The 15,010-nt window shown below is 59.2% G+C and overlaps 1 protein-coding gene across 1 annotated transcript in view; it reads right to left on the reverse strand.

Annotated features, from left to right (window-relative positions):
- Window positions 1-2,753: 2,753 nt before the first annotated feature.
- The window catches only part of NARF (nuclear prelamin A recognition factor), a 19,427-nt gene continuing 7,170 nt past the window's right edge, over window positions 2,754-15,010 (reverse strand). The window contains exons 4-11 of the mRNA XM_059380811.1: window positions 14,877-14,991; window positions 12,074-12,208; window positions 9,784-9,902; window positions 8,364-8,493; window positions 7,266-7,329; window positions 6,350-6,487; window positions 5,740-5,897; window positions 2,754-4,157 (exon numbers count right to left, since the gene is read on the reverse strand). Coding sequence (XP_059236794.1) covers window positions 3,916-4,157; window positions 5,740-5,897; window positions 6,350-6,487; window positions 7,266-7,329; window positions 8,364-8,493; window positions 9,784-9,902; window positions 12,074-12,208; window positions 14,877-14,991 — 1,101 coding nt within the window. The 3' untranslated portion in view covers window positions 2,754-3,915. The remainder of the gene's footprint in view (window positions 4,158-5,739; window positions 5,898-6,349; window positions 6,488-7,265; window positions 7,330-8,363; window positions 8,494-9,783; window positions 9,903-12,073; window positions 12,209-14,876; window positions 14,992-15,010) is intronic.

Here is a 15,010-nt window from a genome sequence, read left to right on the forward strand (position 1 = left end):
CATGGTGTGATGGTCAACACTCTGGACTGAATCCAGCGGTCAGGTTCAGGTCTCCGTGGGACTGCACGACTCGCTTGTCCCCTCCCCCTTGTCTCTTCATCCCCACTTTGGTGTCCCTTCTTCCTTGTGCACTCAGGCCAAGGGTGGCCCCATGGTGGCCCTGGTGTCTTGTGGTTCTATGGTATAATGGCCGACACTCTGGACTTTGAATCCAGCAATCCAAGTTCAAATCTTGGTAGAATCTGCCTCACCTGTGGCTCTTTTGTGCCCCACCTGTCCCAGGTAGTGGGCAACGCAGTCCTCACCAGGACAGGCTGGTACCTTCCCAGATCAGGTCTCCTCTTTTGAGCCCATGTGGAGACCCCTAGCCGCAGCTTCCATTTAACCCACCGGCCCTTCCATGGTCACCTGTCACCTTTTCCTCGTGTGTCCACATGCCCAGGACTCCTCTTGCCCCTGCGCACCGCCGCCTGTGGCCTACAGGACATAGTCTGGTGGAGGAGAGGGTTGACTCTGAAACCTCTGGTTCTCTTCCCTCGGGGTGCACAGGGCCCAGGACTCTTCCTGTCCCCACTCCTAAGCTCATCTCTTGAGAGACCTCCAGGCAAGGGCCCTTGAGCTGGCTCGTATGGGCAGTTTGCCAGAGCTCCTGCTCCTCCCCCAGAGGGGGCACATCAGGGATTTCCTGATCTCTGTCTTTTCAGTGTGCACTTCCTCTCTCTAGCTTGACTTTTAAAAAAGACCAAAAGGGGCTCATACTGTCGGTGCCAGGAAATCTTGAGTTCTTTTTATTAGAGTAGATTTGAGAGTCTCAGGTAAAGGCCCAGGAGCCTAACTCTGCATCTGCTTCTCTTGTGACCTTGGAAAGACCCTGCCCTCTTGGGATGTCAGCTTCCTCATCTGTACAGTGAGGAGAGTTGGGTGAGCTGGTCCCCTAGGTTCATCCCAACTCTGCTGCACAAATGTGATTTTTTTTTCTGCCCCTGACTACTATGGGACCCTGGGACCCAGTGCCCTCCTCACTCCTGTTCTCCACCGTCTTTCTAAAAATGGGCTCATGTCCCACCTGGAGCCCAGGTGAGGGCCCAGAGGAGCCTCGCTCCCCACACTGGCTCACGTATGATGACAAGGGCCTATTCTGAGGGTTCCTTGGGGACATACTGCAGATATTTCCCTATTTGTGCATTAAAAAAAAAAAATCCACGTTTTAACTGCCTCTCGCATCCCAGTTTGGATGTTCTCTGCCAGGAACGTGGTCAGGGTTACTCTCATGCAAGCGTCATAATGTCTCGTACTTGCCCACGGGGCACCCGTGGGCGGTGCTGCTCAGGGAAGGCTCCTGAGAGCGAAAGTGCCCACTGCCGGGAGGGGGCCTGCTCCTCATGGATGCCATGAGCAGACTTCTGGGTCTACGTTCATGTGTACGAGTGTGTGTGCATCCAAGTGCACATGGGTGTGAACGCCTGTGCGCATACAGGAGTGTGTATGCGTGTGCAGGTGTGCGCGGACGTGCGTGGGTGTGTAGTCAGTTGTAAAGTCAGTCTTCCATCCTGGCACTTGTTTCTCCGTTTTCAAAGTGCTCAGCTTATCCTTGTTCAGAAAATAGGGGGCCGGCCTCTGCCCAGAAAGGACAGCAAACGCTCTGCTTCCCTGAACGGAAGAGTGGAGGGTCACTTGCTTCAGACGAGCGCTCTGGCCGGCTGGGAACAAACCCGGCCCCTGTGCGGAAGGAGGTGAGCGTCAATACCAAGGTTGGGCCCAGGGCGGTGGCCAAGCAGCCTCAGGCCAGTGAGCTGCCTGCCTGGGCCGGGTTCCCTCAGCTGACCCATCTGACTAGGAATCAGTGGTCTCCTCAGTGCGGACAAGTGTCCTAGGCCTGCCACTCAGCTTCGGGCCAGCAGCTGAGGCCACAGAACAGCCTCACGTCCACAGCATCGCCGGAGAGCCTGCGACAAGCATGTCCTCACTCCACACCCTCGGCCGGCATCAGACTCAGGGGGCAATGGGGGTTCCGTTGCTCACTCGTGGAGCTGAGGAGGGGGACCGGGGTCTACACTGGTGGGAACTCGGCCGAGCTCGAAGGCCAGGTGGAAATGGAATTAAGCGTCTGGACCCCGATATGGTCCTGAGCAGGGCACTGGACAGCTCTGGAGGTCAGAGCTAGTCGCCGCGGTGACCGGCACGGCGCAGAGCACGCACGCAGACCTGCCGGACATGCTCGCCGTCTGAGGGGACTTGTACCACAGTCCTGACGACAGCAGGCCTGTGGCGTGGCCGCTGGGTGCGATGTGAACCTGGGCTTGCCCTGCCCTCCCCCTCACCTGGGACCCGGGGCTCACAGGCAGACACATGGAGGGCTTCCACCCAGCCCCGCCGTGGGGCTGCCCCTCTTCTCTGCACGGATGGCCGGGGTCAGGACGAAGGTGGCCATAAGCCAAGGTGAGAGGCAGAGGAGACCCAGCACCCCGCGGGGAAGGCCCCACTCTTCGGCCTGGGCTCTGGCCCCCGAGCGCTGCGTGCAGCGGGAAGGGGCTGCTTCCGAAGCGAGGGGAACCGACCGCGCACCTGGCTGGTGGCTTTCTAGGCCCCCTTGGAGACCGAGGACGACGGCTCTCCTGCTCCGGGCCAGGCACTGGCTGCAGAAGTGCAAGGCGACGGAGGGCGCGGCCTGTGCGACACCGGCGTCTCTCAGCGCGCAGCCCGGGCCCTGGCTGGAGGGAGCACCTGGTTCAGGGATTCTCCACACACAGACCCATCCTTCAGCTGTTTATTCCATCATCCGTGACCGCAGAGGATGAAGCCGGTCACGAGCAGAGAGAAAGAAATGTACAATCTCACGCCACACGCAGCCCGGACAGGTACGCGCCACAGCACGACACACAACACGAGGAAACGGAGGGAAGTGGAGGCTTCAGGGCACGGAGGGGTCGACAGGAGCGTCGCTCGGGTTCCCGATACCAGAGCCCTCTGCGGAGGTCTCGCGCTTCGGGGACGAGCCCGGACCTGGAGCGCGGGTGTCCGTGGTCCGGCCGCTGCCGGCCCCGCCTGTGGGGCCGCTAGTCCCCTTCCTTCTCTGCGGCCTGTCGTGGGCACAGCACGGGCTGCCCGAGCGCCCCTCAGGAAGCACAGGCTCGGGGGAGGCAGGACCGCAGCGGCATCAGGACGGACGGAGGGGAGCGCCCGTCGACCGCACGGCCTGGCCTACACGGCTAGCCCATCTCTGCCCCGTCTCCCTCCTCCATCCTCGCCAGGCCTCCCCCACCTCGCGGTGCGCTCCCCTTAACGGCCGAACGAGGGGGTGCGTGTCTGGGGCCTATGGCACCCGCAGCCACGGAGCCCCTGGGTTAGAGGTCTGGTCCCAGGAGGGGCTGCTGCCCGCCATCCTCTGGCACCAGGAAAGCACGTGGCTGCTGCCAGGAAAGCTGGAAATCCCGGCTTGTGTATCAGCTCCCAATTCCAAAAGGACGCAACTGACTCCCATTCTGGCAAAACCATTCAGGAGTAACGTGAAGTGGGTAAAAATAAGCCGAGTCGGGCAGACCCCACAGCGGCCTCCTCACACGGTCTCTCTGAGGCAGACGAGCCTGAGCTTCTAGGGTCTTAGTTCTTCACAGGACACTTTTTGGATTTCTTTCAAGCCTAAAAGATAGTGGTCTGTCTTCATTCTTGTTCTTTGGGATACTGTTCAGTCTTAAGAGAAAGAGATACGTACACTGGGGCAATCCTTCCCTCAGGTCAGAATACTCGAGTCGCGCGTCACAGAGAGAGCACCACGTCAAACACTGAGGGAACCACCAGCAAAGAGGGTAGAGAATTCTGAAAACCAAGGTAGCAACCGAGAAGCCGAGCCGTTTTCCTGCAGGGTCTCGGGCCCGCACTCAGCCGCGCCTCCCTCCCCGGCAGCCAGCTCGACCTTTACCACTTGATGTCCCGGCTGCCCGCGGGGAGCCCTGCACCCTGGTACATGGTGTGCAGGGCTTCCTGGACTCTGGGGGAGTCGGCCCCGTCCAGCCACTCCTGGTACAGCTCCTGCACGTGGGCGCTGGTCTCGGGAGGCCGCACGGGGATGTCCGCGTAGATGCCTTCCATCTGCCGCAGCAGCGCCTTGTCTGCCCGCCCGTCCTCGGTCTGGGCTTGGCCTCTGCCGCTCAGACAGCCTGAAAGACAAGCAGGGAGCTGATGCTATTCTTCCTGCCGCTTTGAAGGGGATGGTTCTGCAGCCGGAAAGAAACAACGGCACCGTGGGGCCAGAGCCCAGACTGACTCTCGACGTGGGGCCCCGGAGGCCTCATGAGCCCCAGTCATGGGCTCACAGCCCCTTATGCTTCCTACTCTTAACGTACGTTATCCAGGAAACGTTTTTTACCTAAAAGTGAAGTAAGCGGTCAGCCTCTAGGACTGGCTGGTCGTGGATACCCATCGGGACTTGGAGAAGAGCAGGAAGACTGTGACCAGGGCAGCCACACCATGGGCGTCTCTGAGGGCTGCATGGCACCGGGGAGGGCGTGGGACCCTGCGAGCCTGCACGGGAGCCCATGCACCCGAGTGCCGCAGCCTGGAGAAAGGGCGCAACTCCCACGTCCTGGTGCTGGTTCCTCTTGGCTTATTCAAGGATGCCATGATTTACAGGGCTAAGTTCATGTAAAAGAATTTGTAGCAAACTGCCACCCTGGCCAAGCCCCTCTCTACTGGCCCTTGGCAGTACCCACCAGCTGTGCCTTTTTTTTTCTTTTAAAGATTTTATTATTTTTTAAAAACGGTTTTATTTATTTATTTGGGAAAGCACGAACGAGGGGGAGTGGCACAGGCAGAGCGGGGGACGCAGGCTCCCCGCTGAGCAGAGACCCTCACTCGGGGCTCCATCCCAGGACTCTGGGATCCTGACCTCAGCCAAAGGCAGAGGCTTCCCTGACTGAGCGCCTCAGGCGCCCTCCACCAGCTACACTTTTGATCTTGAACCTCGAAGACGCTGAGCCATGGCAGGAGACCCTGCTCACCTTCCCAGGGAGCCCAGTCCTCTCCGCAGATCCCTGCCCTGGGCTCCGCCGCTGTCAGGGCACAGGTGAGTCTGCCCAGCCCCCACCCATGGCTCAGGGGAGTTAGACACCCCGCCCCGCACCCCCACGGGCCCAGCTCCCCCGCTGCCTCATCCTCACTGTGTCTGCTCCTCCGCAGCCCCACACGCCCTCCGAAGCGCTGGCAGGTTGTCGCCGGCGCCCTGGCCAGGCCTCCTCTCCTCAGGCAGGCTGGAAACCTGCGGGCCTCCCTGCTCAGTAGGGCGCAGGTGGTCCCACAGCCACCGGGAGGCCATGGGATCCTCTCCCTGGACACTGGTACCTATTCCACCAGCAAGTCCCTGGCCGTTGGCGTGGAACCCCGGCCCTGGTGCCTCCTGTCAGCCTCCATTTCCCATGTGGGCCTCCCTGACCTGCCTCTGTCCCTCAGGAAAGAACCTGCCTACCGGTGGGGCCATCTGAACCAAGATCAGGCTCTCATGAGCTGCCAGGAGCAGCTCTTCTCTGGGACCATGTCCCCAGGGGTCTTCTGAGGGGGCACTTGTCTACTATGTGCTGAGGGATGCAGAGGGACCACCGGGTCAGAACCACCAGGGCAGCCTCCACAGTCCCACAGAGCTGTCAGAACGAGCAAGGCTTGGAGTAACCCAGGAGGGCCTGCTTCGTAAGGGGCTGTGGGGGGCCGTGGAAGGACGCTGGGGGCAGACCAGACCCCATGTCTTACCCCCGGCGCAGGCGAGCACCTCCACGAAGTGGTATGGGAACCTGCCCTTCTTCAGTTTCAGAACCACGTTCTGGATGTTCCGAAAGCCGTACGCAGCGGCGAAGCGCAACAGAACCTCCCCGTTCTTTTCAAGGGTGACCTCCTGGAAATCTTTGTTCCTGTAAGATGAACACAGCAGGTTTTTTTCCTAAAGGTTTTATTTTAATTGAGACACAGAGAGAGACAGTGAGAGAGAGCACAAGCACGGAGAAGGGGCAGAGGGAGAGGGAGAAGCAGACTCCCCGCTGAGCAGGAGGCTGGACCTGGGGTCAATCCCAGGACCCCAGGATCAGGGAGGCAGACGCTTAACCCACTGAGCAACCAGGCATCCCACCAAAATGGATTTTAATCTACAGCATCTTTCGCGTCCTTTGCGGCAGACAGTCGTTTTCCAATCTAAGTTTGAAATGTTAGCAAAATGAAAAATCTGAATAAAAACAGCACTTTGGTCTTGGCTATTCTAAACCCTGCCAGCCAGCCAGCCCCCGACCCCAACTCGCACACACGCACACACACCACCCGCGTGCGCGCCCACTGGCTTGGGGCGGCGGTGCTGAGCGCACAGGCAGACCTCAGGGTGCGGTAGGTGACCTCCCCCACGTCCTCGTCGAACAGCTGCTTGGCCGCGTGTCTGAAGACGTGCGCCAGGTACCCGTCCGAGCTGGCCCCGTCATGGCGTCTCACCTCTTCCTCCTTCGGGCCTCCGAACCTGGCCAGGCAGACAGCGACACAAGCAGGAGTCAGACTTCCAGAGTCAGGTTCCCCGTGAAAAGAGAAACCTTTTACAGATATTGACATTCAGGCAAAAATCTCATGTTGCTGAGTTTTAACAACTAACACGAAGCATCCCCTGTGACCACTGTGGCTGAAGCAGCAGGCGAAGCCCCGCTCAGCGCGCGGGGCTGGTGGCTCCCCTCTCTGCCGCCCGGCATCCGTGTGTCCCCCCAAACTGCGGCACTCGGGCCAGAGTTGGGACTCTGTGCACACTCGCCCCAGTGGGGACATGCATGGGCTCTGGCCACAGGCTCTGTTGCCGTCACTTTTGTGCACCTCAAGGTGGCCTCTCACACGAGGGCGGCCACCGCAAGGTTCGGAACACCAGGACCACAGAACCCCGGCCCAGTGCTCTTAGCACGCAGAGACGTGGGGGAGCCGTTCTTCCCCAGAGGTGACCCACCCTTGGGCAGGTGCTGACACACAACACCAGGAACACACAGAATTCAGAGGTGGAGGGCGTGGACACCTAAATATCCCCACGGAAACCCAAATCGCCACACCCCAGCGGGTGGCACCGCACACCAGGGCCCCGCTGGTGTTCTGCTGGAGAGCTGTGAGGATGACCGAGGGTCATGGTGGGGGACGAGCCACGACACAGGAAGTGGCAATCCCAGGTCAGGCCCCCTCCCCCCATCGCTCTGCTGCCCATGGCCTCATCAGGAAGAAGGGAGGCCACCCACAAGGTGCCCCTCCCTGCAAAAGTCACTTACAGAGTGTCAACGGCAGCATCTTTCACTGCGTGGTCATTTTGTTCCATCATCTGAACGACCTCACCTACAGACAAAGAGGCGGCATAAGGCATGGCGGAAGGAGCCACACGGCCCACGCCAGCTGGACATCAGGCTTCCTGAGGAGCTGCTTCCAAGGTTATCTCCCCCACGGGAGCTTCCGTTAACGTGACCCTGGGTACGGTCACCCACACAGAGGGTGGGAACCCATCTCTGGCACAGCATAACGCTAACGTGAAAAATTCTGGTAGAATTTAAGAGTCCAAGTCCTCCTTCTGCCCTTAAAACAAGGGATGCTTTTGCCAACGATCTCTCCGTATTTTTGTTTCTGAAGCAGAAAATGCCTGTGTAAAACCACCTGTGGACGGAGGACCAGGACACAGTGGCTGCATTTACGTGGAGGTCGGTGGTGTGCAAAGATGAACTAGAATCGGAACCACGTTCCCACTTCCCTTTACACCAGGGCCCCCAGAAACTCTTGCTACCCAGGGCAGTGGCGTCACACGCACATGCAGTGACTCAACACGAGACAGAACGGTAAAGCTGGCACTGTGCCCGAGCAAGGCTGGTGCGCAGTTCTCACGCAAACCCACCGGCTACCGGGGAAGCAGAGGCCCTCCTCAGGTCCTCATGCTGGAGTCTCAGGTTGGGGGACCCGCACCCAGGGGTCTCTGCCCCCGAGAGCTGGCTGCCGTGCCGACGTGGCACGGGGCTTGCGGATGTAAGCCACCCCCCAACGGCAGTGTCCCACTGAAGGGCTCTCAGGGATACCAGAGAATCACTTCTGCCCCAGCGCACAGAACCTGCTGCAGGCTCTCTGCCAAGCACAGTGTGTGGGGGCTGCTGGCAAGGTCACTGGAGCCCCACGGGCCCCCACTTGACGCTAAATTAAAAAATAGTCCCCGTGTTACCACGTGCAGGTCCAGTCGGTCGGCAGAGCCTCCGTCTCACATGGGACGCGAGGCTGCGGGAGCGCTGCCCCCCCTACTTCCCTGCACTCAAACCCTCCGGAGTCCTGTCGGGACCTCAGAGGACGAACGGCCAGAGGCCCCAGGCGTACCCTGCCCGCCCCCCCCTCACCTGAGGTTAACACGCAGTCAGCACCCCGGGAGCCGTGGGAAGCGGTGGGCAAGTCTTCTCGAAGGGCCTCTAGTTTCTTATCGTAGCAAGGAGCCACGATAACGTGGAAGATCTGGTCTGGAGACAGGTTCTGGGAAGAAGGGGCAAAGCCTGCTTGGGGCTGTGGGGAAATGAGGAGGCCAGCTAGGAGCTGGTGCCCCCACCCCTCCCCAGGGGTGCCCCCACGTGCTGAGGCCACTCTGGGTCCGGGCCGGCCTCCTGCAGACCGAGCTGTGACCCGCGCCTGCTTCCCGGCTACACCGGCCCCCCGCAGGGCCGCCTCGCTTTGGACGGGGCCGAGCCACCCAGAGCCCGGAAGGTCCGGCAGCCGGAGATGCCAGGGGAGAGCTGCCAAGAGCTGAACGCCCCTGCCCTAGACCTGTGCACATGCTGACTGAACGCCAAAAAGGGTAAGGCACTGTGGGACTGTCGCCTGGCTGGCCGACCCTCAAACTTCCCGGAAACTTCCCAAGGGACACCTATTCAGGACGCTTCTCTGTTGCCTGCAGCAGAGTCGGTAGCCACACCACGAGAGGGCAGTTGCTGAGTGACATCTGTGGCGAGGCCTCGGCGAACGGCCCCACACAGGCCCCAGCCTGAGGAGAGCACCCGTCTCTCAGCGGGCCCACAGGCCCGGTTACCCTCTAGGACCGGCAAACTCCCGGACTCCCCCAAACAGTGGGGACGGGGCAAGCACAAGGGAGAAGGTCGCACAGCTGCTTTTCCTGCACCCCAAGTGCACGAGGGTGTCAAAGGTGTGTGGCTTCTTAAAGCTCTGGGTCTGTGGGATCCCTTGCTCTGCTGTGTCTTGTTCTCCAGTGTCTCCAGGGCCAGACCTCACCGGTTCCCTGGAGAGATGTGTCATCTGAGGGGGACTGTGGGCACCCTGGCAGCTGGAGACCCGACCACAAAAGGGGGCCACATCACGGGCACCACTGGGGTATTGGGACCTCCGGGAGGAACCAGGCCTGGCCGCTGCCAGGGCTCCTGAGGTGGCCCTAGATCACAGGCAGGGGGTCGGAGTGGGGGCCTGCAGTGGGGCGGCACAGTGCAGGGGCCAGCTAAACACAGGCGCCGCGCACTGGGGGGACGCGTGGCGGGTGAGGGCGTGGGAAGGCCTTCAGGAGCCTGCCTGGGAGTCTTCCCACCACGTGAAGGCAGAAGTGGCTAAAGGAGTCACGTGCCTACTCACTGTGGCCCTGGGGACAGGCCAGGCCCCCACACAGGGCCGCCTCCACGGCAGTCATCTCCGGGGCCCCCCACCACCAGGATAGACAGTGTTTCCACTCGATCTGAGGCCAAGACCACCTTCACTGTGCCTCCTGGGGACACCCACCATCTCCTAGCCCGCGTGCTGCCCTCTGGGAGGCGGTCGGCTTACCTGCCGTCTGGCGAAATAATCCTTCACCAGGGAGCCCATGATCTGCTGGGGAGACTTGGCGGTGCAGAGGTGTGGGGTAACGGGGTGGCCCAGCACCCGCTCGGCATATCGGACCCAGCCTGGGGAGAGAACGGGCCATCAGCTCCTCGCAGGGCCTCCTCCTCCTTCCGTCACACACGAGTTCTGAGCTCCTGGACCCTGTCACTTGGGGGAAAGCCAGACACCACTTCTTTTGACCTTCCAGGGAATTCGTGGCACCTTGGACCCCAGGGACCCCAGGTGCATATGCCCTAGACTGGAAGATGGCCCTGCCGGCCCCTGACCAGAGAGGATGCAGCGGAAGAAAGTGAAAACGGGTGCAGAAAACAAGTTTCACGGAGCAGCCGTGTGGCATCGTCCCAGGGCACCCGGCCTCCCACTGTGCGGCCACAAAGCCTATCGCAAGTTACCAGCCAACAACTGCCCCCTCTTCAGGGCAAGGACATAATTTCACAGGCCCAGGTGAGGTCCAGAGAGCACACGGGGTCTCCGCCTAAGCACCTGGCCTGGTACTGAGTATCTCCTGAGCTGCCGAGGGCCGCTATGGGCCGGGCTCCCCCTGCGGCGGTGCCGTCCGGGGAATGCGGGTCAAGAGAAGACCTGCAGGACGTGGGGCTCGTGTCCTTCACCTCCTGGGCACAGCCCGGTGAGAGGCCGGCCCTACGGACAGGCATCCCCACCACAGCACCACGGCGAGTGCAAAGCTGCTCATCGAACCGCGGGGACAGCCGGCCACCTCCCTCTGACCGCTGCCGGCCAGGAGCAGCAGCAGGCACGTCAGGCGACGCGGCAACCCTGTCTGAACAAACGCCGACCGCAGCCGCCAGCGGCACGCGGGCCTGAGCGTGCACAGGAAAATGTCCGCAATGACCACGGTCGTGTGCACAGGAAACGTCCGTGACGACCACCGAGCTCAGAGGGCAGTGGCCACTGCAGGGACTCTCCTTATCCCTTGCCTCTGAACGTCAAAAACAAAAAACTGCCGAGCAGGATGGAGCCTTTGGGGGCCCAAAGTCCCTCCCACTGCACGGCAGGCCTGGAAGGCCCCGCCCACCCAGCCTCAGTGCCAGGCCGGCACCTGCAGACACGGCTCCCTGGCGGAGGGCACCTCGATGCTGCAGGGAAGCCGATGTGGGGCGGCCAGAGGCACCGGACATCACGCCAAACAGCGGGAGGTAAGGGCCGGGGCCCACGGAGGATGCACAGCCCGGGGGTGGGGAAGGACCGAGCAGGGACGGGGAGGAGGAATCCGGGTCCCAGAGCCCATGGTGCCCTGCATCTGAAACCAGACAGGTCAGCACTTTCCTGAGGAGACCTGTGATCGGAAACTTGTTACTCGACACTGGCCAGGGGCAGACACACCGGCCTGTGCCCTGGACAGCCCCTGCCAGCTCCCATGGAGTCAGGAGAACAGAGAAGCGGCTGCGGGCTTCACAGCAGCAGGGGAGGATGACAGCGCTCACATGCTACCTTGGTGCCGGCTCTTTCTTGCAGCACTGCAGACTCCCCCCTCCCCCGGGCCACCACTGACAGGCCGGGACAAGAGGGGACGTACTCGGAGAAGAGGCCTGGCATGAGGCGCCCAGCTCTGCAGAGGGACACCCCACAGGAGACACCGGTCAGTCTGTGGGCAGCAAGGGCACCCCAAGGCCAGGAGCCCTGCATGAGGAAGACACGCCCCGCGAGCTGGCACAGGACTGCCCACAGCCCTGATCCCATCTGCCAGGTCAGATCATCCGACCTTGACGTTGCTTTCATGTCCTTACGGTCATTGAGAAGCAAAAAGGGCAACACTGACTGTAGGCAAGGGTTAGTTTTGACCCGAATCTGACCTCATGTCCCTAAATTTGAGAGGTGATGTGAAGCTGAACCAGTTACAGTTCTGACACACTTGGGTATAAAGCAATCCCCAGGGAAAGTGCATCATCATTTAGGAAGAACATTCTAGAACCTCCAAACCTACACATAAACAGACTTAAAGGGCTCAAGACCCTGGACGCAGCAAGTATCACGCCATTTTGGGAGTGGGGGGTGGCTGGTGTGCACCAGGCAGGGGCTGAGTGAGGTGGGGGGCTCCGGAGTGGGCCTGCGGGGAACCCCACCAACTCTCCACTCCCTCCAGGTCTAGGACGCCCAGTGCCGGGGGCCCGTGACCTCTGACCTCACCCATCTGCACGCCTGCCCCCAAGGCAGACTCGTGAGAAATGGTGCCTCTGGCACAGGAGGTGCAGCCGTGGCCCTGGGTGCTCACCGGGACAGGCGGAGGTGAGCATGGGCAGCGCCGGCTCCTCCTCGCTGTGCTGCTGGTACCGGCGCACAAACTCCTTCTGACTCTCCAGGATGCTGAAGTCCGCGGCTACTGCTGTATCGAAGACATAGTGCACCCCTGCAGGAAAGAGGGGGCGCTCAGCTTCTCGTCACCTATCGGGGGACCGCGGCGAGTCTGCAGACTCCACAGCACCGAGCTCTGCGTCTCCCTCTTACCTCGTCTGTACCACAGACCGCATAAGCCCAGGACCGTGCCTCACCTTCTTCTTCAAACAACAAACAGGATCATTTTTCACAAGAAAATATGTATGTTTTCTCTCTGGCTTGCTCTTGTTCTCTCTAGATCTACACTGATGCAAAACCTCACAGTAGCCGTAACGGTAACGTGAGATTACACGGAACCCGCAGCACTCTCTTCTGGTCAGAGGTCAGATCTGTCTGATGATCTTTGATCTCTTTAAAATAAATAGAGTAGGGCACCTGGGTGGCTCAGTGGGTTAAGCCTCTGCCTTCGGCTGAGGTCATGATCTCAGGGTCCTGGGATCGAGCCCCGCATCGGGCGCTCTGCTCAGCAGGGAACCTGCTTCCTCCTCTCTCTCTACCTGCCTCTCCGCCTACTTGTGATCTCTCTCTGTCAAATGAATAAACAAAATCTTAAAAAAAAGAATAGAGTAAATTGGCAGCCCATCCCTTTCTGAATGCCATAATTTTTAGGCTGATTTGTAACTTTTTTTCTTTTTAAAGCTTTTAGCTTTTTTTTTTTTAAAGATTTTTATTTATTTATTTCACAGAGATCACAAGTAGGCAGAGAGGCAGGCAGAGAGAAAGGAAGGGAAGCAGGCTCCCCGCTGAGCAGAGAGCCCGATGCGGGACTCGATCCCTAGACCCTGAGATCATGACCTGTGCCAAAGGCAGAGGCTTAACCCACTGAGCCACCCAGGTGTCCCTAGTGTGTGTTTCTTACGAAAGATCTTATTTGAGAGTGCAAGCAAGGGGAGGGGGAGAGCCAGAGAGAGAGCCACAGTCTGGGCACAGATCTGATATGAAGCTCAACCCTACAACCCTGAGGTATGACCTGAGCCGAAATCAAGTGTTGGAGGCTTAAATGACTATGCCACCCAGGTGCCTCTTTTTAGCTATCTTTAAAATAAGTTTTCTTAATACTGGCACATAAGCCCGAGACAAAACATTGTACTTTTAATAATTATAGCACAGTGAATTAAATAACCTTAATAGCTGCAGCTAGATAATTTTTCTTAAAAAAATTATAAAACATAAGGTAATGTTTTAAGATGACACTTAAATCAGGTTCATTGTGGATATGTTTTACTAATATCTAATGCCCCACTCTTTAAAAAATTGTCTCCCCAAATAGGGCCTTTCAGTATGAGGAGAGACAGTATCTAGGAACTCTGGTCTCCGGTAAAGCCAAGCCCACCTGAAGCCTTCTCAGATCCCAAGCCTGAGGGAACGGCCCCACGGCCCTCGGCGCTGTGGCCCAGTCCGGCAGCAGGCAGCGTGTGCAGGAACCATGCAAAGTGCCCTAAGGACCAGGGGCTCATTCCAAGTGTCGCCTTATTTTCTTAGTAACCCTCCACGTGTTTAGGTCTTTAAAAGCCACTGCAGGGCGCCTTGGTGGCTCAGCTGGTTGAGCATCTGACACCTGGTTTCGGCTCAGGTCATGATCTTGGGATATAGAGACTGAGCCCCGTGTCCGGCTCTGTGCTCAGAAGGGAGTCCACTTCGGATTCCGTCTCCTTCTGCCCCTCCCCCAGCTGGCATGCTCGCACACACACTTTTTGTAAAATAAATAAATCAATCTTTTTTTTTTTTTTTTAAAGATTTTATTTGTTTGACAAAGAGAGACACAGTGAGAGAGGGAACACAAGCAGGGGGAGTGGGAGAGGGAGAAGCAGGCTCCCCACTAAGCAGGGAGCCCAATGCAGGACTCGATCCCAGAACCCTGGGATCATAACCTAAGCCGAAGGCAGATGCTTAACAACTGAGCCACCGAGGTGCCCCTAAATAAATCAATCTTAAACAAAAAACAAAAACAACAAAAAAAGAATCTGGGCGACGGGGTGGCTCCGTTGGTTAAGCGTCTGCCTTTGGCTCGGGTCATGACCCCAGGGTCCTGGGATGGAGCCCGTGCTGCTCCCTGCTCCGTGGGGGGTCTGCTTCTCCCACGGCCTCTCCCTTTCTCTCCCTATTTGTCGCTCGTGAATAAATGAATGAGATCTTTAAAAAAAAAAAAAAGCCACTGCAGAAAACCCAAAACTCATGTTGGCAAACGCCTCCAGTTCTCCTCTCCTGAGCCTGCCTGGTGGTCTTGTGCAGGACGACAGCCCAGGGTGGCAGACGCTGCACAGAGGGTGGGTGGGTGGGGGTTAGGGTTACAGCCCGTTCCCTCCCTGCTCTGCTCTCCGGAGAGCACCCCGGACAGCAGGATGCCGGTCATCTCGCCATGGTTAGGCTTGTCCCAGCCTTCTGCGGGCCCTGGGGCTGAGACGACACCTTGGCAATCCCTGAACCCTCCCACGTGTCCCCGCCACCCCATCACCTGCTGCTCCCGGTGGGCCAGCCACAGACCTCACGCTACACCCACCCGCGCAGTAAGGGGGTGAGGGACGCCCGCCTCCTGCAGGTCGGAGGCAGGGTCCTCTTACGTTCCTCAAGATGCTGGCGGAGGTCCTGGTCTAAGCTGCGCCCCCGGGAGCTGAACGCTGGAGACAGAGGACAGCTGTCGGCTGGCCTCGTAGACTCACGACAGTATCAAGACATCTCACCAAGACTTTTGAGGAAGCCGCAGAGTCTTCTAGATGCATCCGTCACGCTGAGGCGGAATTTGGCGGCAAAATAAGGCAGAGACTGAGGACACACTGACACTACCAGCACAAAGTGCTGGTAAAGATGCTGGCGT

Source organism: Mustela nigripes, chromosome 16, assembly GCF_022355385.1.
Source record: "Mustela nigripes isolate SB6536 chromosome 16, MUSNIG.SB6536, whole genome shotgun sequence".
NCBI classification, from domain to species: Eukaryota; Metazoa; Chordata; class Mammalia; order Carnivora; family Mustelidae; genus Mustela; species Mustela nigripes.